Below are 24,266 nucleotides of genomic sequence, written 5' to 3'. Positions count from 1 at the left end.
ACAAATGGCAGACATCACTGTGGGGGGAAGAGGTGGAACAAGTGGGACAGTGACTCTGTCCCTTGAAGGGTTGGGGGCATACTGGTTCAGAAGCCCTGGTTCCAGGGCTTGTGAGGGGGCCTCAAGCTGGTCGCTTATACTCTGAGTCTCAGGTCCTTCAGTGGAGACTTCCTAGCGCCAGGCTGTTGTAGGGCACATCAAGTGAGACGAAGGAAGAGATGATGACCAGGATAATGAAGACGACGATGATGATGATGTCAATGAGCACTATGACGATGAGAAAGGCAACCCATGTCTACCGCCATCATCATCGCTAATGTCGCCACTGACTGCAGAATGGTATTCCAGGTAAGGACGTAGAGGAAAGAGAAAAGAATACAGGTAGAGGGAGTATAGTGAACAGAAGAGGGGCTGTTGAGAGCATGGGGATGAAGCTGGTCTGTCTGATGAAGAACCTTGAAATCATGGGGAAAACGTGGGGTCCGGGGTAGGCAATGACAGACAGTCTGAAGTCTGGGCAGAGACCAGGGGGCGTATCACTACAGCCTATGTGTGATGTGGCCGCACAGTTCGGGAATATAATTCCCATCAAAGCCTCAGCACAAACCCCAGGGTGGATCTGTCCAGGCTTCCTTGCCAAGGATAGAGCTGCTGTCTAAGTCTCCAATGCACTATGGGGACCCTGTTGGTCAAATGAGGACTGAGTTGTGGACTCCTTCTCTCTGTAGAGACTGACTGGGCATCTTCTAAGTGTCCAGCAATGTGCTGGGAGACTTCATACGAAATGTGGCCTAACTACAAACACACCAGGATGCTGGAGCTGGAGGGCAGCTCGGAACACAGGGGCTTCAGGCTACCGTGGCAAACTTACCAATCTGAAGAAAGTGACACAATTAAGATCAAAGGGGACGAATTTTTGGATTCCAGATTTCTTTAGTTTAAAGAACTTTCCTTTACTCTGAGATTTTAATTATAGCCTTCCTACTTTTTTTGAGGGGGATGTTAACATGACCTTTCTTGCAGGAAACAGTAGTGATGCAGATAGCAGGTTTTTTTGTTTTCATCTCCATCCCTGATCAAAAAGAATAAACCACCACCACCACCATCTAATAACCCAAACAAAAACTCAAAACAAAGAAAAGGCAGTGGGTCACAAGATCCCCAAGGCCGAGGGCCACTAACCTCATTGAATGAGGAAATGGAGTTTCAGAGGGCTTGAGTTCTTTATCCGAGGTAGACCAGAAAGTTGATTACTTCATATTAACCCAAACCTTCTGGTGCTTAGACATGGAGAGAGAATTCCAAAAAGAACCTCCACAGCAGAAGCACCAAAAGTGGTGTAAACTGTGTCCACGTTAGAATCAACTTTGGGCGCACGTTGGTTTTTTCCGCCAGTCGCTCAATGGCTTTAAGAAGTTCAGACAATGATGCTAACAGTGTATCAATAATGTAACCAAATAACCAGAACTAAGAATGTGTGCCAATCCTAATACTTCAACGCTTAGGGGTTCAAAGGATCTGGAATATCACTTAGCCCAAAGTGTGTAGCGATGGGCAGTTTGGGGTGAGCTGAACGAAAGGAGAATGGGGAAGAGGCACTAGGTGGTTCACTGGGCTTTGGCTGGCAGGTCTGGGTAGGTCCAAGTGTAGGGGTACCAATAAAACCCTACTTGTATACCCTGTGGAACTGAGGAAAAAAACCCCTTTGTTCCCGGCCTCTGTGGGTCGTGTCATTAGCAGTTCCTAATTACTGCTATCAGTTCACACCGGACTTCTCTCCCCAGTCCTTCAGAGAGAATCAAGTGTGTCCTGGGCTGAGTGAGAGAGCAGCTGTCAAACGACTGACAGCAGCCAGTACAAGAGCTGCTTTCTTTGCTGAAAAGCCGTCACAATATGGTAAGGCTCAAAGGCTATCAAAAAAAAAAGACTTCAAGAATATGACTTCCATATGCCAGGGATTGGTGGAACCCTTCCCCATCATTGAGGTGATTCTGGAAAATACCTTCTCCTAGGAAGAAAAAGGTTATCATTTGAATTTCTAATTTGTATTGAGAAAACCTGAGCTCCATTATTTAATAACCTTGGTAGGCACATGGCTTACTTTCAAAGTTCTGGTGTTCTGACTCCTGGAAGCCAAACAAACCCATGGAGACTTACCCAAAGGCCTTTAGAAAGAGGGGAACTTCACTCATTTCATGCCAAACTGTCCACATTTAAGGCATGAGAAGCCCACAGCAGAAATTACTGGAGGGCTCTGACAAGGCACGCCTGAGGTCTCTGAAGGAGCCCCAGCATCTCAGCCTGGACTGTGATGTTTAAGGAGAATTATCCTAATTACAGCTTCGGGCTATCACCTCTTTATGGAGATATGAACCAACCAATCTTCTCTAAATTAGCAATTAAAGACCACTTATTATCCTGAAAAACTGTAATAATGTACTCACAGTCTGACAATGGACATTTCAAAACACAGACAAAATCTCAAGTTCTTGGCTGTGCTATCCCAGAATGGCAATTAGATATTGACGAACAATTGTTAATTTTAATGACTATCAAACTGCTAAGACGAGTGAAGGATTCCTTGGGGAAAGAGCAGGAGACACTCTCCAGTCTTACTTCTCTACTGATCCAAGTCAATGGAGGGGTCACTGCAGGAGAAATAATTCTCACATTATCTCCTATGCCCGTTGCCCACAAGAGTTCACTACAGGCTTTCACACATATTACTTCAGTGGTTTCTGCATTTGTAGATACCAAAACCATGGGGAGATTTAAAAAATACAGAGATTCTGGGACACCTGGGTGGCTCAGTCAGTTCAGCGCCAGACTTCAGCTCAGGTCATGATCTCATGGTTTGTGGGTTTAAGCCCCACATCGGGATCCGTGCTGACAGCTCAGAGCCTGGAGCCTATTTCAGATTCTGTGTCTCCCTCTCTCTCTGCCCCTCCCCTGCTCATGCTCTGTCTCTCTCTCAAAATTAAATAAACATTAAAAAAAACTATATAGAGAGATTCCTAGGCTCAACCCCACAGAGATTCCAACTGATTATGGCTAGGGTAGGGTCTTGGAACGTGCTCCCTGTGATTCCTAAGTAGCCATTCCAAAGACTAGCGCTTGGGAATCACTTCACTATTTCACTCTGCTGTTTGTTCCCCATGACATCTCTGTGAGGTCAACAGGGGAGGTAAATAATTATTTCCATTTTATAAGTGAAGGAGCCAGTGATACCTTCTCCATCTCCATTTTCTTTCCCCTGCATAAAATTGAAAGACAGGATGAGAGTGGCTTAAAAAAGTAATGAAGAAATAATAAGGGATGAATACTATGGTGGACAGAGGATAGAAAATGTATACATTTATCAGAACCCTCAAGAGGAGGCTCACTGATATCCACTTTGACCGACCACTCCTTAGAGAAAAGCACTTGGGGATCACGTCTGAGGGAAACTGAGGAGCAGATGGGGTCAAGGGGTGAAGGTGAACACGTGGATGCCCAGGCCTACCTTGCTCATGGCCTCTGCAATGGCATCGACCATGCCTCCCACCAGCCCCACTTCGCTAGCTGCTTCATTCAGTGTCACCATGATGTCATCAACAGCCTCCTTCATGAGCTGGGCGGCCTCTGTGATGGCGTCGTGGGTGTGCTGGGCCTGAGAAAGCAAAGGGGAAAGAGGATTGTGGGAAATTTCCATAAACAGAAGAAAATGGTGCTCAGTTTCCTCAGAATCACTTCACTGCTTTTAAGTATAACCTTCAAAAGACACAATACAAAACTGTATCTCCATTATGGAGCACAATAATGTATTCTGGGTTTTTCCTTTTATTATGTGGGTATGTTTGTGTGTGAAATCATTAAAAATCAGAAGGGAAAATAGAAAAAGATCTCTTTTTACAATTTAAAAGGAAAAATTGCAATATATGAAACAGCATCTTACGACAGGACCAGTTTTAAGTTAGTGCATTCAGGGTAGCAGAAAGACAATGCCACAGATTCCCAAATATATAAGCTGATGGGCTTAATAAAAAAAAACAAAACAAAACAAAAACAAAAACAAAACAAAAAAAAAACTAACATGGGGTGCTTGTATGGCTCAGTCAGTTAAGCATTTAAGCATCCAACTCTGGCTCAGGTCATGATCTCATGGTTTGTGGGTTTGAGCCCCGCGTCAGGCTCTGTTCTGACAGTTCATAGTTTGGAGCCTGCTTCAGATTCTGTGTCTCCCTGCCTCTCTGCCCCTCCCCTACTCACACTCTGTCTCAGAGATCAATAAAATGTGAGTTCTTTATAAAGAACTCGCCAAACTCCACACCCGAAAAACAAATATTCCAGTGAAGAAATGGGCAGAAAACATGAATAGACACTTCTCCAAAGAAGACATCCAGATGGCAAACAGAAACACGAAAAGATGATCAATGTCACTCATCATCAGAGAAATACAAATCAAAGCCACAATGAGATACCACCTCACGCTGCTCAGAGTGGGTAAAATGAACACATCAGGAGACTATAGATGCTGGAGAGGATGTGGAGAAACGGGAATCCTCTTAAACTGTTGGTGGGAATGCAAACTGGTGCAGCCGCTCTGGAAAACAGTGTGGAGGTTCCTCAAAAAATTAAAAATAGATCTACCTATGACCCAGCAATAGCATTGCTAGGAATTTACCCAAGGGGTACAGGAGTGCTGATGCATAGGGGCACTTGTACCCCAATGTTTATAGCAGCACTTTCATAGCCAAATTATGGAAAGAGCCTACATGGCCATCAACTGACTAATGGATAAAGAAGATGTGATTTATATATTTAATGGAATACTACTTGGCAATGAGGAAGAATGAAATCTGACCATTTGCAGCAATGTGGATAGAACTGGAGGGTATTATGCTAACTGAAATAAGTCAGGCAGAGAAAGACAGATACCATGTTTTCACTAATGTGGAGAAACTTAACAGAAGACCATGGGGGAGGGGAAGGGGAAAAAAAGTTACAGAGAGGGAGGGAGGCAAACCATAAGAAACTCTTAAATACTGAGAACAAATTGTAGATTGATGGAGGTGGGGGAGAGGGGAAAGTGGGTGATGAGCATTGAGGAGGGCACCTGTTGGGATGAGCACTGGCTGTGTATGGAAACCAATTTGACAATCAATTATATTAAAAAAGTAAATAAAATGTTAAGAAAATAATAAAAAAAACTAACATAAAGGAAAAAAGTGTTTACAACAAATGCACTTCTGTTCAAAGCTGCCCGATACCCTGCCATTTCTTAAGACTGGATCACGTAAATTTAAGTATATGGTGAACAAACAAATCTGCAGAAAGATGAACAGGTTTTGGAATTATGTCACAAATTACACTGTCATGAGGTTGGAGGGATGAGTGAGCCAAGTTCTCCAGGGACAGATGTTCATTCCGCAGGCAGAGTCGCGAGCACTCACGAGTTCCCCCCTGACCCACACTTGGAGAGGCTCTAATGACCACAGACTTGCTACATGCAGGACAAGCACAGAGTAGGCGCTGGTTGAGTACATGAATGAAAAGATGAACCAATGGTAATGGCAGGCTCCCTGAAAAACACCTCCAGTGGAAGCAAGATGCAGGACAAAGAACGAAGGTCCTGGCATCAGAAAAGCTGGGTTCTAGCTCCAGATCCACTTCTAACTAGCTAAGTGGTCCTGGCCTTTGCTTCCTCAGCACAATGGGAATAATGGTAACAACGCTCTGCCAAATTCTGGTGAGATGATATGGCTGCATCACCGTATATTTATAATAAGAGGAGTCTCGTAGGTGCCTGAGCCTAGGGAAGCTTGACCTAATGTCAGGTAGTCAGTGTGAGAATGGTGAGGTTCCAGGCGCTGGGGCCACCCATGCAATGGCCGTGGCTGCCCTGATGTATTTCAGGAGCGAAGACCTTTCCAAAGGCCCAAGAGATCGCACCTTCACTTGGGTGGATGAGAAGGCAAGGAAGCTACTGAGCGAGGGTCAACGGTAACTCTTGACCGATTAACTGAAGAGAGGAATTTTTAGAAGAGGCTGTGTAAGCCATGGGAACTGGCTCTGTGTGGAACTGAAAGCGTGCCAAACGAGAGGAGGCCTTCCACAATGACATCTGCTGGGAGGTGAAACATGCACCTCACGGATGGTTACCTTGAGGCGACTGTCAGGAGGCAAATGAGAATCATTGACCATTGTGGCTTGCCCAGACTAGTGGCCATCTTCTCTACTTCACAGGCCTTCCATGGGGGCAGCCAGGCAGCCTCCCTCTTGGGACTTCTTCCCCCTGACCTGCTTCCCTGGTATGGTCCTGGCGGCCATCTGGAAGCCTCCTCACAGCTGCACCCTCTCACCTGAGGCCTGTAGCAGCTGGTTCTATTGAGTTTGCCTCTTTTCTTCCCTCCATGCAAATCCCAGCCCTCTTTCAAGGCCCAGCCTAAATACCACCTCCTCCAGCAGCCTTCTTGTCGTCCTCCCATCAGCTTTCTCTGGGATTCCTGTAGCCCCGAGAAGCAACTCTGGAGTCAAACAGTCATCAAGAGACAAAGGCCTCAGAGAAAAGAACATTGGGAAAAGAGGCTCAATAATGAAAAACAATACAAGTACTGCCCTGCTCTCTCAGGAGATGTTCCTGTGAGGTCCTCGGCCACTGGGTAAGGCCGGCTATCTTGAGGCTGTATGCCGGCCACACAGAGCGAGAAAGGGCTGCCCACGGAGCCCCAGCCCCCTCAACATCTGATTTCAGCTCAAGCGCCGGGGAGTGATGGAGTGTCCAGTCATGTAAGCCCCAGCCACCATCTTGCTTCAATGGCAGGAGGGACTGAATGAGAACTACCTTGCTGAGCTCAGTCCACCTGCAGATCCACCAGAGAGCATACTAAAATGGTGTGTCTGAAGTCACTAAGTTTTAGGATGGCTTGTTTGGAGCAGCAGTGAACTGCTACAGCCCCTAAGGAGCGCTCCTAATGCAACCCTGGGGCCAGACAAGACTTCTCATAGGTGGTGTTCATGTTGAAGCAGAGACCTGGATGAACAATCCAGAGTCTAGCAGAGTTGACGGGGTGAGGATGGGAGAAAAGGGAGAGGCTTCCAGGCAGAGGACACAGCCTGTACCAAGGTCCAGAGGCAGGAGGGAACGTGGACTGTGAAGAGGAGTCCAAACACTGTGTGTGAAGGGTCTGACACGGTGCCTGATGCACAGCTCCTGCCCCTTCTCCAACTAGACCGTGTGCTCCTTGCCAACAGTGGGCTCTGCTTCCTTCTAGAAGCACGGTATTCAGAGGAAATGAAGGGTCCGATCAAGTCACCAGGTGGGGCTGATGTAAAGGGTGACACATTAATTTTTTACTTTCACCCATAATTTTTTTAAAAGGATAACCTTCACAGGTTGTTGGTGCCAATTTCCCCTCTGGAGAGGCTTGTTTAGAAATTAATGGAACCATCTGTTTTCATGCCGCTGAACAGGCATGGATGGCAGAGCTGACGGTGGAGACAGGGCTTTGTGGGGAGTCAGAACGGGACCCGGCCCTTCCTTCCTACCTTGAACCATCAACTGGGCTCCCTCGGGCTGCAGTGACCTGCTCCAGCTCTTCTGACTGGGCCAAGAATACCCAACGATGTTCCTGGGGATGCGAGCAAGATGCCAAGGGCTGGTGTGTACTTTATACAATGTAGGAGCCAGCCTGTGGACCCGATGTGACTTTCCAACTAGTTTCATAACCCGTGTTCTTAGATCTCTGGTCAGGTATTTTTGCATTTGACAGTCACTGCTTCGTTCTAGGTGACAGGCAGGGGACCAGGAATAACAGTAAATGTCAAAGCACGTGACAGCAGGAACAGCCGGCAGCTGCTAACATTCCCTAGGGACTCCTCTGTGCCAGGCACTGTGCTCACCACTGTGATTCAGGTCCTGTTCATCCTCACAGCCCACTGGAAGGGGAGGGTTGGACCATGTCCCTGCCAGGGACCCCCTCTGACAGTCACAGTCTGAAAATGGGAGCTTAAGTACTAAAGCTTCCGGATCTGGTGGATGACAAATGCCACCCACCAGCGGGCCATCTGCTGAAACGATACCACTGGTCACGAGGAAAATGAGCAGATGGTCAGATCAGGTCAAATTTATCAGTGCTACTAGGAAAAAAACCACTAATGTAGGGAATTTGCCATCTACAAAGGGAAGTTTCCGCCTTTCCCCCCAAACGGGGTGCTTTTAAATTAAGGTAAAGCCTCACAAGTATCATGTGGCAAAGGCAAGGGGCCTCAGGACTTGCTACTGTTCCCCGAGTTGGCTGGGTCCCCATCATTCAGTGCCTTCTTCTGCATTTCAGCAACAGCCCAGCCTCTAGTCTCTCAGCTCTATCTGCCATCGTGGGCTCCACTCTTGCCCATGAATGTGTTGCCAGTCACAGTTCCCCAATCTGCTCCCTGGAGCTCCCCAGGGCCGAGCTTGCGTATACCTTCCAACACCTGGTAGCTTTTGCCACCTGCTGAGCCCGACCCTGGAACCTCACCCAGTGTGAAGCAGTAAAATATCTGGCTGATCGGGGCGCCTGGGTGGCTCAGTCAGTTAAGCGGCCGACTTCGGCTCAGGTCATGATCTCGCGGTCCGTGAGTTCGAGCCCCGCGTCGGGCTCTGTGCTGATAGCTCAGAGCCCGGAGCCTGTTTCAGATTCTGTGTCTCCCTCTCTCTGACCCTCCCCCGTTCATGCTCTGTCTCAAAAATAAATAAACGTTAAAAAAAAAAAAATATCTGGCTGATCTGTGCTCTAGGTTCCTGGGAGGGAGACTTAGCCTTTCCAAGATCAAGGACTGCCTGTTATTCCCGGTGGGCCCCCTGGACTACACATTAGTTTATGCTAAGGAGGTGACTCATGGCGGCCAGTGGGCAATTTCAGGATGGGGGGCTGGTCGTGCTGGAAAGACCAACCATGTGATTAGAGGGCTGTGGCTTTGAACAACATAATGCCAGCCTGACCTCTGCAGACATGAGGGGGCTGGAGACTGAATCACAGGTCATATGACTAAAACCAATCAATCAAGCCTACATACTGAAATCCAGCGAAGCTGGAGTGAGGCCTCTCTGTTTGGTGATGCATGTCAATAAGCTGGGAGGGTGACACCTCCTTGGGACATGTTCGGGCACCCCCCAGACCTCACCTCTGGGTCTCTTCTTTTCGCTGGTTTGTATTCCTTTATAACAAAACTGTAACAGTAAGTAGAGAAATCTCCTGAGTTCTCTGAGTCATTCTAGCAAATTATTGAACCTGAAGGATACTGAGAATCCCTTGAATTTTTAACCATCAGGTCACAGTGAGGATGGCCCGGGAACCCTGGAACTTAGGTCGGGTGCCTGAATTGAGGACAATGCTCTTAAACTGGGAAATCGGAACTGATGCCGGCGAGTTATTTCTAGAATCGCACTGCTCCAGGCATTGAGGTCACCCAGGCAGTGGCCATGGCTGCCCTGACATACCTCAGGGGGAGACGACCCTTCCAAAGGTCCAAGAAATGACATTTTCACTTTGGTGGATGAGAAGGTAAATGGGCCAGTAAGAGAAGGTAAATGGTAACTTTTTTTCTTGTTTTAATATTTTTATTTATTTTTGAGAAAGAGAGAGAGAGGAAGGGAGGGAGAATGCATGCATGTCAGTGGGGAGGGGCAGAGAGAGAAGGGACAGAGGATAGGAAGCAGGCTTCATGCTTATAGCAGTGAACCTGACGCGGATCTCAAAATCACGAACCCTGAAATCATGACCTGAGACGAAGTAGGATGCTCAACCAACTAAGCCTCCCAGGCGCCCCTAAATCTAACTCTCTTGACTAACTGAAAGACGAGAATTCTAAGAGGTGGCTGTGTGAGCCACAGGAGCTGGCTAAGTCTGCAGAATTGAAAAGTCTCAGGAGTCAAGAAGAGGTCTCAACGGTCAGATCACAGGTGGTTGTCTTGAGGCAAACGTGTCAGGATGCAAAACTCTATTAGGGATGTGATGGAGGCAACTGGTAATTTAGGTTGATTGCTGATTTCCTGGTACAGAGAAGGTAAAACACAACATGTGCAGATTGCTTTATTTTGATGACAGAAGCCTGAAAGGTGACATTTCTTGCATGTTACCCTCTAGAGAGAGCCCCTATACAAAGACGTTCTCATTGATAAAAGAAGGCAAAATTGGACGGTGTGTATTTCTCTAAATCTCACTTCAAATGAGACGATCACTGGTGGCACAAAAGTGTCAGTGATTCTGCACCCCCACATTAAAGTCGAGTGCGTGTTTCCAGGGAGAAGTGAGCATTGCCCGCCAAGAGTGTGCCTTCCCATATGGGCTGAGGAAGGTACGAGAAGCAAGTTTTGGGGCGGCAGCAGTAAATCACAGAACTGCTCTCTGCACTCCGAAAACGTAAACAACGCTTTCTCCACGCTGGGGCATCCAAACCCACAAAAACACGCCATTGCTCTTGGCTGCCTGAGAAACGATCACCTTCTCATCTGCTTGTATGAGAAGCTCGCCAGGCCCGCTCCCCTTCACTCTGCATGCGTTAAGTCCCAGACCCTTAAACGGTCAGCTGAGAGTCTGTGAAGCCTCCTCCAGGTACCCCAAGCCTCTCCCAGGGCTGCTTCCTGTGCCTCCAACGACAAACCTCATCCCTGCCACACGGCCACGTCCCTATCACCCCGCAGGCCACCTGTGCACACCAGTGTCAGGAATGCAAAGACACAGTAGGCGCTCAACGAGGGCATACTTAAGTCCAACAGCAATCTGGGAAGTGGAGTCAGAAGGCTCAACAAAGACCCTTCATTATTTTAGATTCCGGAGGGGCTCCTTGTTACTGTTCCTCACAGCACAACACGGGAGAAACATCAGACTCGGTTCTTTTTTGGAAACACGTCTGAAGTCTACTTCCAAGGGAGTCTGATTTCTGTATGACAGTGCTTCAACTACAAAGCCCAGTAAAGCGGGCACAGACATCACAGGAATTTGGAAAATGGGAGAAGGCTACAGGGGGTTGGGAGACAGATGTCAATGTTAGCAGAAGGGAAAAAACCCACTAATAATTAGAAATTCCCCACAGTGCACAGGGCTGTGGATACGCTGGAGGGTCTCAGGCAGAAGAAGCAGGAGGGGCCCTTCAAGGAGGATGTAGGAGGGAACTGGGTGGGGTAGGGGTGAGTACAGAAGGGAGAACTTGGGGGTAGAGAATGACTGTGGGAGGGGACTCCGCGGGGCAAGGGGGAGGCTACCCAGCAAATTCCTTGTAATCATATGACTCATTAACAGCAGGGTCTGGGGAGGTCACTTTTCTTTTTCTTGGAATACCTACTGCGTCAGGCACATTATCTCAGTCAATCTCTACAACTCTCCCTGAGAGGTATTCATTATCAACCCCACTGTCTAGATGAGGAAGCAAAGAAATGAATTCAATTATGTTGGACCCAAAGCTTATCCTCTTTGTCACCGCATCAAAGCCACTGATCATCATTTAACCGTATTTCCTTGGCAAGCAACGACCCACAACATCTAACACACACATGCATCACTGAAGACTTAGCAAGTAACACCTAGGGAATATTTGCCCAAAGAATAGCGCCCAAAGTGATTAAGTCCACGCATCAGGCTTCTTAGGAAAGGACCTAAAAGCCAACTTGTAGTATCTTAGGCATGCTCTGTGACAAGTCTGTCAGGGTCTATAGACAGAGCATGGGCCGAAGGATGCCAGTCAGTGGAGACACACATGTAGCCACCTTGCTCCCGCCAACCATGTCTCAGCTTGTGGCCAATGCTTCAGGTCATTCGCTGAAAACTGTTCCACTCTCATGTCCAGCCACCATTTTCAAGCAGGTGATATCATTATAAAGTTTTTATAAAATCTTTATAAAATCATTATAAAGTTTACAGTGCTCACTACATACACTCCCAACCGTGAGTTTCTTGGTATAGAACAGAATTCCACATGGAGCTCTGAACTTGTAGTCCAAGCAGATGGGTTAATATCTTAAAAACCCAGAAAACGTGGAGCACCTGGGTGGCTCAGCTGGTGAAGCGTCCAACTCTTGGTTTTGGCTCGGGTCATGATCTCTGAGTTCATGAGATTGAGCCCCATGCCGGGCTCTGTGCTGATAGCCACCTGGTGGAGCCTGCTTGGGATTCTTTCTCCCCCTCTCTCTATGCCTCTCTCTCAAAATAAAAAAAAACGTTAAAATAGCCCCCAGAAAATTCCTAATTCCAATTACTCTGCTGGGAATAAAAGCCTCTCAGGTCAGGGGGGAGACATGTGGCACTCAGCCCTGGAGAAAAGACAACACAGAACTGGGTCTGGAAGGCAAATCCTGGCTTCTCCAGTTTGGGGCAGGTGCACAAGGGGCTGGTCCAACTCAGAGGCAACTATCATTCATCCATCAATCAAAAGGGTGTTCTTGTTCTTGTGGTTCAATCTCGCCATTTCAGCAACGAGACTTATTTTTTGTCCAGAACACTGGGAACAACTTGAGGGCAATGGCTGGCTCTCAATAGCATCCCAAGAATTAGGCTCTTAAGAGTTGCCAGATACATGACGGGTAAAAGTGCACACAGAAAGCCCAAGTCTAAGATAGTATGCATGGTGCTACGGGAGCGGTGTTTCTGAACTCTGGTGGGGTTGTCAACCCCACTACTCACAACAAAGCCCAACCTCTGTACAGTGTGAGGAGACCAGTCACAACACGGCCCAGTCTATCCTCCCACCCTGATGGCCCCACTTTCAGCACATTCCATATACACCAGACTGCATGCTATTTTCTAAAGGTATCACAATCCTTTTATAACCCCACGTACACCTTTGCATATGCTGTTCCTTCTTCCTGGCACGCCCCTGACCGCCCTTATGTACCAGGTAATTTCTTTTTGTGAGACCAACTTGTCACATGTCGCCTCTCTCCTGCAACTTTCCTCGACCTCTCGCCAGCCTTTGCTTTGGGCAGTCGGCCTGTGCTTTCACAGGGTGCAGGCTCCGTCCTGACTCCACGTCCACCTCTTCTGTGACGTGGGACAACTCACCTAACCAGTCTCAGTTTCCACATCTGTCCAGTGGGAACCTTCTCACACCATGGGATTTTGATGATGATCAAATATCAAGAGGATATGAAGTGTAAGGGGTGACACAGAGTCAGCGCTCAGTAGCTGTGAGCTCTGAGAGGACCCATTTGTGATTCTGCCTCTTAATCTAGAGTCCTCCCTGCTGTACCAAGTTGTCCATGTAAAGACCTTAGAAATGCAACAAAGCACACTAAAAAGAATAGATACATAATATGGATTTCTGTAGCCTATAGGCAAGTATCCCATACAAATCTCTCCAGTCAGTAATCCCACAACTTAGTCTGCTTAAGTGAGGACCCGTTAAGTTCAGATGGACTGCGTGGAGGCAGTTGCTAGAAGGTACCAAGAGCAGGAGGAGCCTCCGACCTTCTCACAATGTACGTGATGGTTTCACAAGTAAAATAATCACCCTGACACAAGTATCAACCCTGAAAGATGGCATGCTGTCACCATCTCTGGTCGCTTAGTAGCTGGGTGATATCTCTGGCTGTGGAAACATTCCACCTGCAAACTGGTAAGGGAGATTTCCATATTAAACGACTGTCCCCAAGGCAACAGAAGCACATGCCGTGGGTGACCTTGCATCGCATTTTGCTTTGAACTTGAGAACCGGGAATGGAAATAACATTCACTGGAAAACAACAGAGCTTTGCTCTGCGCAAGCTGGGTGTCACCACCGAGCAGGTGCCGGGCAGTATTAGTTTTTATTCCTGCAAACACCACACAATGTTTTTCTTTCCCAAGGACGCTTGCCTGCACCTTCTGTCATGGAAAATGCAACTTCTCAATAAGCCTTCATTATGTAGATCTCTCGGTTTTCCTCTTAAAGGTCCCCGGGAAGGCCAATCGAAGATTATTTCCCATCTTTGCGTGGGAAACCACATACAATCAACCGAGAACTGGAGGAGTTTTCCTTGGAGGAACACAACAAGGAGGAATGTGTCATGGCTTCTCAGTGGCCCTAGGTGAGTCCCTGGAATCCTGAACTGTACCTTGGGGTTTCCTCCACCTTCTTTGGCTGCATACAGCATCTGGAGGGCAGATTCTGCGAGCGTCTTGGTCTGGTCCAGCACAGTCATCTGCTGCTGATGGTCCAGAATCTTGGAGGCGACACCAACTGCGGCCAAGATCAGGGGCTCGAAGTAGCTTGCCAGCTGTGTCACCTTTTAAGACAAAAAAAAAAAAAAAAAAAAAAGGCCACAGATACATCATGCAATCACATGTGTCTCCTTTAGGGGTCGCACTGGTGGGGAGGGGACTGGGATGATGCACAGGGAGAGACAGACGTGCTGAAATTTGCTTTTTACACAGGCGGAGACTTACTTTTTGTTTTTTTCTATTATTTAATATAATTCACTATCATGAATTACAGTCATCATGTTACACATTAGACCCTCAGACCTTATTCATCACTCAATTTTACTTTTAGAAGCACTTGCTTGTTAATGAACTCTTGCTTGGATTTTACTTCCTCTGGGGAGCTCTTCATCTCGTCTCTCATCAAGGCCCAAGTGTTAAGGAATTTGTTTCGTGATCCTGAGTTGGGCGTGAGCATTTTACAAATCTCACAAACTGTCAAGCTTTCAAAAGAACCAAAGAGGAGCATCTTAGGAACTCAGAAGAAAGGGGGACAGGACCGGAGCAAGGGACCAAGGACCGTTGAGAAAAGAAGCCTGAGAGCAAAGGCTTTCGAGGAAGCCAATCCAACTGCTCTCTACCTGGAGCATTGTTGGCCTAACCATCGGTTTGGAATAAAAGCAAAAATGATTTCACATTGCCCTAGATGTTCTGTTTGTGATTAGTCCAGTCCAGGAGAAGAAAAAAGCCTAGCCAGATGGCTAACCACCATTCCTGCTTAGGCCTCTCCGGTAGGTAACGTCATGTTGCTTCTGTGCTCACGAGAACCCACCCACTGGGTGCCGCAGAGCCATATTTATTTATTTTTACTTACTTTTTAAATTAATTTATTTTATTTTTTATTAATCTTTAATGTTTTATTTTTTTGAGAGACAGGGAGTGAGAGTGTGTGAGTGGGGAGGCAAGGGAGGGGCAGAGAGAAAGGGAGTCACAGAATCCAAAGCAGGCTCCAGGCTCCGAGCCGTCAGCACAGAGTTCGATGCAGGGCTAAAACCTACACACACGAGATCATGACCTGAGCCAAAGTCGGACGCTCAACTGACTGGGCCAACAGATGCCCCTCACAGGCATTACTGGGAATATCCCACATGCAAGGTTTTCTACTAACAGCTCACCAAGCTTCATCTAATCCCCACAACAATCCTACCAGGTAGATACAAATGAAGAAACCAAGGCTTAGGTGGGTGGAGTAACTTGTTTGACCTCAAGCAGCTAAGACAAGGAGCTGTGAAAGGAATCCCATGTCCCAGACCACAGTCCAGATTCCCACCTTCTGCTCTACTGTTGGCTACTTCTCTTTTTTAGTTCAGCTCTGCTATGGTTGTAATGTTGGATTTTAGAAGTTTATTGTTGGGGCACCTGGGTGGCTCAGTCAGTTGAGCGACTGACTTCAACTCAGGTCATGATCTCACGGTTTGTGAGTTCGAGCCCTGCGTCGGGCTCTGTGCTGACAGCTCAGAGCCTGGAGCCTGCTTCTGATTCTGGGTCTCCCCCTCTCTGCCCCTCCCCCACTCATGCTCTGTCTCTGTCTCAGAAATAAATAAACACTAAAAAAAAAAAGAACTTAAAATCTCAACACCCCCCAAACTGAATATCCAATTAAAAAATGGGCAGAAGGTACGAATAGATATTAAAAAAAAAAAGTTTATTGTTTGTTTTTTAATGTTTATTTATTTTTGAGACAGAGAGAGACAGAGCATGAGCGGGGAAGGGGCAGAGCGAGAGGGAGACACAGAATCCGAAGCAGGCTCCAGGCTCCGAGCTGTCAGCACAGAGCCCAACGCGGGGCTTGAACTCGTCAACCATGAGATCATGACTTGAGCCAAAGTCGGACGCTCGACGGACTGAGCCACCCAGGCGCCCCATATTGTTTGTTTGTTTTTTTTTTTAAAGTTTGAGAGAGGGAGAGAGAAAGCGAGCACACACACAGGTGAGTTTAAGAGGGGCAGAGAGAAAGGGAGAGAGAGAAGCCCAAGCAGGTTCCCTGATGTCAGCATGGAGACAGACATGGGGCTTGATCTCACAAACCTGGGAGATCATGACCAAAGCCGAAATTAAGAGTCAGACGCTTTAACAACTGAGCCACCCAGGCGCCCCAGAAGTTTCTTGTTTGGTATTTGCTGCTCTGTAAGGCATTTAAAATAAAGTTCCAGAATAATACAGTAATACCCACTTGCCTAGCATCCAGAATGCCAGAGTTGAACACTTCACCGTACTTGCTTCAGATACCACCATCTATTTCCACTCGGAAAAAACACAATGGCACTGACCACACTTTTCTGTTCCACTCCTCATTGTGCATGCCAATTACTAACTGATAAATAAGTTCCATCAAGTGTATGTGAGCTCAGACATCTAGCCAGCAATTTCCCTTAATGCTTCTTCCCATTATGTGGAGGAATAATGAGTGTGAGGAGGACAGAGGAAAGAAGGCCACTCCTGAGCTGTGCAGTCACTGGGTCAGAAATGAAGCAGGGGGCAGGGGTTCATGCAGTTGGTGGTGGCTGGGCCAAGGTAGGAGTCCAAAATATTAAAGGTCATTAGAGCTCACAGTGAGACGGACCATCAGCCAGCAGTAAACGTACATTTGCTCTTTTACTCTCGATTACAGTTCTCTTTAATCAGATGGTTTCAAAGCGCTTCCGCAGGGCTGCTGCTGGCCTTTGTGGTGCTTTGGATGAATTTTAAAGGGGCTCCCTATCTGTGGGTCAGACATGATTGATTCCAAGGCACATGACTCGACTAGATTTTGGCCCCACTCTCTGCTTTGCCCGAACACCTTTGTGTAAGACCCAGCTTGCACAACTCCAGGTATCAGCCCTACACATTTGCATTGGATTTCACCCTCATCCCCTAGTAGGGTACTGGGGTCACCACCAAGGTGAACCACAGTGCACTAATGGGTCATCAGGGGGCAGGACTCAGGATGGGTCCTGTATGTACTAGAGGAATCAAGGTGTTTAGTGCATTAGAATCTAACATGTTTTCTAGATTCTATCTATTTATTATTTATTTTCATTTGTTAACTTGATTCTTTTTTTTTTAAATTTAAGTTTATTTATTTATTTGGAAAAGAGGGAGAGAGAGAATCCCAAGCAGGCTTCACCCTGTCAGCATAGAGCCCAATGTGGGGCGTGATCTCACGAACCACGAGATCATGGCCCAAGTCGAGATCAAGAATCAGATGCTTAACTGACTGAGCCACCCAGGAGCCTCTGTTTTTTTAATTTTAAAAGTACATTTCATCACTGTAACTGTAAAATGTCAAGGGCTGCTGTGTGTGGAGAGTAATTCAATACAACTGAGCTGGTGCCCTCACGCAGGCACTATGGCTGGGTGATGGAGAGAAGGCTCCAGTTTCAGAAGCCGCTGGATCTGAATTCTGTCAATTCCTTAAATGAGAAATCTTAGGCAATCTGCTTCCTATTACCAAACTTCTGTTTCCTACTCTATAAAACGGGGATAATAATAGCACTAACCTCCAAATGATTGTTAGAAGGATTAAATTAGCATACATAACAGTACGCAGCACAATGCCTGCCATGGAGTAGGCGCTTGATAAATGCCACATGTCCTTATTCTTCAGGTATTGTGGACAAAGGTTTTTGAAAGGATGTGCTTTTCCCTGTATTTAGGGAGCTTAGCAAAGACTCTAACACCTTCTGTTCTGGAGACAGGGCAGAGGAAATATCCTTACCTGGGGTAGCACCGAAATTAAAATAACACCGAATTTTGAGTATTTGTTACATGACGTGGATTGCTTAGGCCTAGGGTGGCAGAGTGGGTTGAGTGGTGGCCCAAAATAGATATGACCATGTCCAAATCCCTGGAACCTGTGAGTGCGATCTTACTGGGGGAAAAAAAGGTCTCTGCAGATGTTATCTAAGGATCTTAAGATGAGGTCATCCTAGCTTGCCTGGGTGGGTCCTAAATCTACTAAAAAATATTCTAATAAGAGCCAGAAGAAGGGAAGACAAAGAAAAGAGCAGGAGACAATGTGACCAGAGAGGCAGACACTGGCAGGATATGGTCAAAGAACACGAAGAGTCACCAGCAGTCAGAAGAGCAACGAAGTGGGGCGCCTGGGTGGCTCAGTCAGTTAAGCGTCTGACTCTTGGTTTTGGCTCAGGGCATGATCTCATGGTTTCCTGAGTTTGTGCTGATGGTGCACAGCCTTCTTGGGGTTCTCTCTCCCTCTCTCTCTGTCCCTCCCCTACTGGTGCTGTCTCAGTCTCTCTCAAAATAAATAAACTTAAAAATAAAAGATATCTGTGTCTCCCTCTCTCTCTGCCCCTCCCCCGTTCATGCTCTGTCTCTCTCTGTCCCAAAAATAAATAAACGTTGGAAAAAAAAAAAATTAAAAAAAAAAAAAATAAAAGATAAAAAAAAAAAAAAGTAACAAGAAGAGTAAAGAATGGATTCTCCCCTAGAGCCTCCAGAAAGAGTCTGGCCCTGCTGAGACCTTGAATTTAGACTTCTGCGAGAGATTCAACTTCTGTTGGTGTAAGTCACCCAGTTCTTAGGAATTTGTTATAGCAGCTCCAGGGAACTAATACGCGTGGGTTCTGAGAGCTTGTGTTTATCACTCCCAAGTGAAGCTGACCCGGGAACTCCACCAGGGTGTCTCAACAAAGAACTGGAACCATGTAGGTATCAACTCTCAGTCCAAGACTCTTGTGGAAGGAGGGCTGAGGCTTCCTTTGTCCAGAACTGTCTTTTGGCAAGTGAGACTGGGTTAGCCCAAGGACCGAGAGTAAATTTGCCACTCAAGTGACACAGTATGTTACCCTTCTTTTGATATCACCCACAGACACAGGAATTAATCTTCCAGACTAACAACAATACCTGCAGGGACAAGATTTGTTGTCCTCCAAGTCTAGATAGATTCTCTTTTCTTTTTTATTTTTTTTTTATTTTATTTTATTTTTTTCAACGTTTATTTATTTTTTGGGACAGAGAGAGACAGAGCATGAACAGGGGAGGGGCAGAGAGAGAGGGAGACACAGAATCGGAAACAGGCTCCAGGCTCTGAGCCATCAGCCCAGAGCCCGACGCGGGGCTCGAACTCACGGACCGTGAGATCGTGACCTGGTTGAAGTCGGAGCTTAACCGACTGCACCACCCAGGCGCCCCTCTCTTTTCTTTTTTAAAACACTTTTTTCATGTTTATTTTTGAGAGAGAGAGAGAGAGCGAGAGCAAGCGCATAAGAAGGGGATGGGCAGAGAGAGAGGGAGACACAGAATCCGAGGCAGGCTCCAGGCTCTGAGCTGTCACCACAGAGCCCCATGCGGGGCTCAAAGTGGGGAACGGTGAGATCACGACCTAGGCTGAAGTTGGATGCTTAACTGACTGAGCCACCCAGGCACCCCTAGAAAAATTTTCTTACAAAGTTCTGACCGGAATCAAAAGTCACCGCTGAAGTGAAGTCTGGTTTCTGTGCCAAACTCAGTTCCCCGTGGCCAGCACCATTCAAGCAGTGGCTCCAGTCCCCCGGCTGGCAGAGCTCTGGCCTCCAGACCAGCCTCCCCTCCCGGCTCCTCCAGGCTCCTCTCCTGTGTGCAGAGGTTCACACAGGTGGACAAGCCCTCTTCTCATTATAAAGGAACTCAGCTGAGAAATGAAATTTGCCACATTTGAAAGCGTAGAGGGACCCTGGTCATTTTTAAATCTCAAAAACCTGCCCTTAGAACCAGCAGGAAGCTAAGTAGCCCTTCCCCTGTTTCATGATGTGAAAAAGCAACAATATTGATTTTCTAAAATCAATACCTGCTGAAAAGATTTTGGCTACCGAGTTCTCTTGATAGGCACATCGATACTGACGGACACACTGATAAACGCTCGGAAACCCTGGAGGCGGTTCCAAATCCAATTTTTGTCCTCTCTCTGCTGAGGAGGCCCTCTCTCTGTCCAGCAGGCTGCTGGACAAGGCACCTACCCTTCAAAGATTTGCAAAATGAGTCCCAAACAGGCAAAATATCATTCAGCCTTTAGACAACGCGGGTATGAGCTCTCAGGTGAAGGGCTCCTTTGGACTGGCTGTCCAGCGAGGCCTGGCTGTTCAAGATGAAGTTTGCAAGGTTGCTTTGCTCCCCCATGTGTGAAAACAGGCACTCTATTAGAAGCCATGGGAGAACAATGTACCCCCATACACATGAGAATGAGGCCAGCCAGCCAGGGACAAATGGTGGCAGAGAGCAGACTAGGGACATCAACTTTAGTCTCTGGCTTATCCAGGGGAGGTCAAGCACAACATGGGACTGTCATGTCTTGTTGGCTGGCAAGTCTGACCATAACCAGAAAGACTTCGCTCTAGTTTCCGTCTGGATTCTAGCGGAAAACAGACCCCGGAACGGTCAGTGATCAATGACTGCCCCACACCCATCTCTCACGCACACCCCCAGCAGGGTCCATTACCTTGTGTCCTAGCTGCGCTGCTTCCCCCCGAGCTGCTGTGGCAATGGGATCGATGAGGTGCCCGATTTCCTGGACCACTGAAGTCAGCTGCTCTTGTAGGGCCTGATAAGGAGAGAGGGCTGTCAAATTCCCCCTGTGGCGGTTTACCACGTAGCCACACGGATTTATAAAGGCCCGTATGAAAGACATGGGAGGCCACGAGAAACGGATATCAAAATATCCACTCTATCCGTAGTGGATAAAAGCTCACTTGGGTGAGCTACACGGCCACCAGCCCACCCTGCCCTGCCCGGGGACCCTCAGCTCCCCTGGGCCACAGCCGCCCACGCTTCTACCCAGGGATGACACGAGGCAGGCCCCAAGGATACTTTTTCTCCCGGCTCTTCCTCACTCACACCAACCACAGTGTTGAGTGCTGTTGCCAGTATCTTTACTTTGGGTCATGCAGCACAATTACTGGAAATAAAAAACATTTCCCTTCCAGGAAGGAAGACAATTTTATCCAAATGGGGAGAGCTACTGCCGGAGCCTCGGGGAAACCTCCAGGTGGCTGAGTCCTCAAAACTAGGAACTCCTTAAGGAAGGGGCGGGGGGGCAAGAAGGGTGATGTGAAAATGACATCAGCTCTCAGAAAGCAGGACCATTTCCTAGACAGGACACGGTGAAAATGCCAGATGACTAAACTGCTGAGCTCAGCTCAGGCTCTCAGGGCATTGTTTCTGGTGATGTGGATGCCAATGTTAAAAATGGCTTTTGAGAGAAGAATTGGACTCATGCTGTCAAGAGATGGGGCAAAGTATCTGGATGATGAGGCCACATGACGGAGATGGGGAATTCCAAGCTGGTCACTGGAAGCTAGTGGCAGGAAAGGTCAGATTTGTAGGATTCTTCCTAGGAGCTTCGCTTGGTAAGACTCAGCATTAATATATCAGGACACTGGACATCTTAGGTCAGCACATGCCGGCATGGAATAGGGTACTTCCCGGCAAAGTGACGATGTCCTGCTTGTTGGAAATGAAGTCTGGCCCAGGCAGCTTCCCCTCTGAACAATGCTGCATACTGCCTGGGGCCTTTGAGCAGGGGTTACTCAATGAGAAGAGCAGTGTAGTATGCTAAAGTGAAAAGAAAATCCTGGAGGGAAAAATGGAAAAACAGGGGCAGACGTGCAAAGAAACCTTCAAACTTCCAAGGGTCTTACGTAGCTCGTTATCATCTTTCTGCTCATAATGTGATTATAGTCAAGAATGCAAGAACATTCCAGCAATGTTATCTTATTACAGATGGCTTCTTAAAATAAACATGATATAAGTATGGAGCACATATAGTTCAAAGGGAGGCATTTTCTTCCTAGGGAGGAAGTGAAGACAGAGGACAAGCTTTGGGACGGGTGGTGAAATGCAGGGTGAGGGTGGGGGTTCCAAGGTGCTGGTCATCTTTGATACTTGATCTCGGTGCTAAGGGCTATACTCAGTTGGTGATAATTCATTAAGCCACACACTTATGATGTGCACACTTTTCTGTATGCATATCCCCCCTTTAAGTAACAGGTTGACAGTAATTCTAACATTCTGCACAGGGTAAGAATATTTCTTCTTTCTCTTCTTGGCATTGAGGGAGGAGGGTAAAGCTGAAGTACAATCGACAGCTCTAGTAAAAAAAAAAAATGAGCAAGACCAACTCTGGGCCCACTACTTAGAGACAGCAGGCAAAGTTCATTGTTGATGAATTTGGTGGCAGTGAGGGACACATCAGTAAACAGACCATCCATATTTTATTAAGCACCTCCTGAGTGTTGGCAGTTTTGACACAGAGAGAAGGAAGTATAAATCAAGGGTCTTTGAGCAGGTTAATGGGAAAAAAAAAATCACAGAAGCCAAGTAGGAAAATTCTATTCTCAACTTTGGAAAAATTGGCAAAAGCAGGCCAAATGGCTCTATGAACACCAGAGAAGGGAAGGAAAAATAAGATAAAAACCGAGAGGGAGGCAAATCATAAGAGACTCTTAAATACAGAGACAAACAGGGTTGCTGTAGGGGAGGCAGGTGGGGGGTGGGTTAAATGGGTGATGGGCATTAAGAAGGACACTTGTTGGGATGAGCACTGGGTGCCCTAGGTAAGACATCAATTACTGGGTTCTGATTTTTTTTTTTTTAATATGAAATGTACTGTCAAGTTGGTTTCCATACAACACCCAGTGCTCATCCCAACAGGTGTCCTCCTCAGTGCTCATCACCCACTTTCCCCACCCTCCCACCCCCATCAACCCTCAGTTTATTCTCAGTTTTTAAGAGTCTCTTATGGTTTGGCTCCCTCCCTCTCTAACTTTTTTTTTTTCCTTCCCCTCCCCCATGATCTTCTGTTAAGTTTCTCAGGATCCACCTAAGAATGAAACCATATGGTATCTGTCTTTCTCTGTACGACTTATTTCACTTAGCCTAACACTCTCCATTTCCATCCACGTTGCTACAAAAGGCCATATTTCATCCCTTCTCATTGCCATTCCATTGTGTATATAAACCACAATTTCTTTATCCATTCATCAGTTAATATATCATCAGTTGATGGACATTTAGGCTCTTTCCATAATTTGGCTGTTGTTGAAAGCGCTACTATAAACATTGGGGTACAAGTGCCCCTGTGCATCAGCACTCCTGTATCCCTTGGGTAAATTCCTAGCAGTGCTATTGCTGGGTCATAGGGTAGATCTACTTTTAATTTTTTGAGAAACCTCCACACTGTTTTCCAAAGCAGCTGCACCAGTTTGCATTCCCACCAACAGTGCAAGAGGGTTCCCGTTTCTCCAAATCCTCGTCAGCATCTATAGTCTCCTGATTTGTTCATCTTGGCCACTCTGACCAGAGTGAGGTGGTATCTGAGTGTGGTTTTGATTTGTATTTCCCTGATGAGGAGCGACGTTGAGCATCTTTTCATGTGCCTGTTGGCCATCTGGATGTCTTCTTTAGAGAAGTGTCTATTTATGTTTTCTGCCTATTTCTTCACTGGATTATTTGTTTTTCGGGTGTGGAGTTTGGTGAGTTCTTTATAGATTTTGGATAATAGCCCTTTGTCTGATATGTCATTTGCAAATATCTTTTCCCTATCCGCTGGTTGCCCTTTAGTTTTGGTGATTGTTTCTTTGCTGTGCAGAAGCTTTTTATCTTCATGAGGTCCCAATAGTTCACTTCTGCTTTTAATTCCCTTGCCTTTGGAGATGTGTCAAGTAAGAAATTGCTGCGGTTGAGGTCAGAGAGGTTTTTTCCTGCTTTCTCCTCTAGGGTTTTGATGGTTTCCTGTCTCACATTCAGGTCCTTCATCCATTTTGAGTTTATTTTTGTGAACGGTATAAGAAAGTGGTCTAGTTTCATTCTTCTGCATGTTGATAATCCAGTTCTCCCAGCACCATTTGTTAAAGAGACTGTCTTCTTTCCATTGGATATCCTTTCCTGCTTTGTCAAAGATTAGTTGGCCATACTTTTGTGGGTCCAATTCTGGAGTCTCTATTCTATTCCATTAGTCTGTGTGTCTGTTTTTGTGCCAATACCATGCTGTCTTGATGATGACAGCTTTGTAGTAGAGGCTAAAGTCTGGGATTGTGATGCCTCCTGCTTTGGTCTTCTTCTTCAATATCACTTTGGTTATTTGGGCCTTTTGTGGTTCCA

General features: G+C 46.7%; 1 protein-coding gene across 1 annotated transcript in view; it reads right to left on the bottom strand.

The window, feature by feature from the left end:
• The window catches only part of TLN2 (talin 2), a 438,278-nt gene that overhangs the window by 60,258 nt on the left and 353,754 nt on the right, over nt 1-24,266 (bottom strand). Inside the window, exons 41-43 of the mRNA XM_086710846.1 lie at nt 20,608-20,709; nt 14,048-14,218; nt 3,503-3,649 (exon numbers count right to left, since the gene is read on the bottom strand). Of these exons, the coding sequence (XP_086566972.1) occupies nt 3,503-3,649; nt 14,048-14,218; nt 20,608-20,709 (420 nt within the window). The remainder of the gene's footprint in view (nt 1-3,502; nt 3,650-14,047; nt 14,219-20,607; nt 20,710-24,266) is intronic.

This window comes from Puma concolor, chromosome B3 (genome assembly GCF_028749965.1).
Source record: "Puma concolor isolate L17-30 chromosome B3, mPumCon1.1.hap2, whole genome shotgun sequence".
NCBI classification, from domain to species: Eukaryota; Metazoa; Chordata; class Mammalia; order Carnivora; family Felidae; genus Puma; species Puma concolor.
This window is presented reverse-complemented; position numbering and strand designations above follow the sequence as displayed.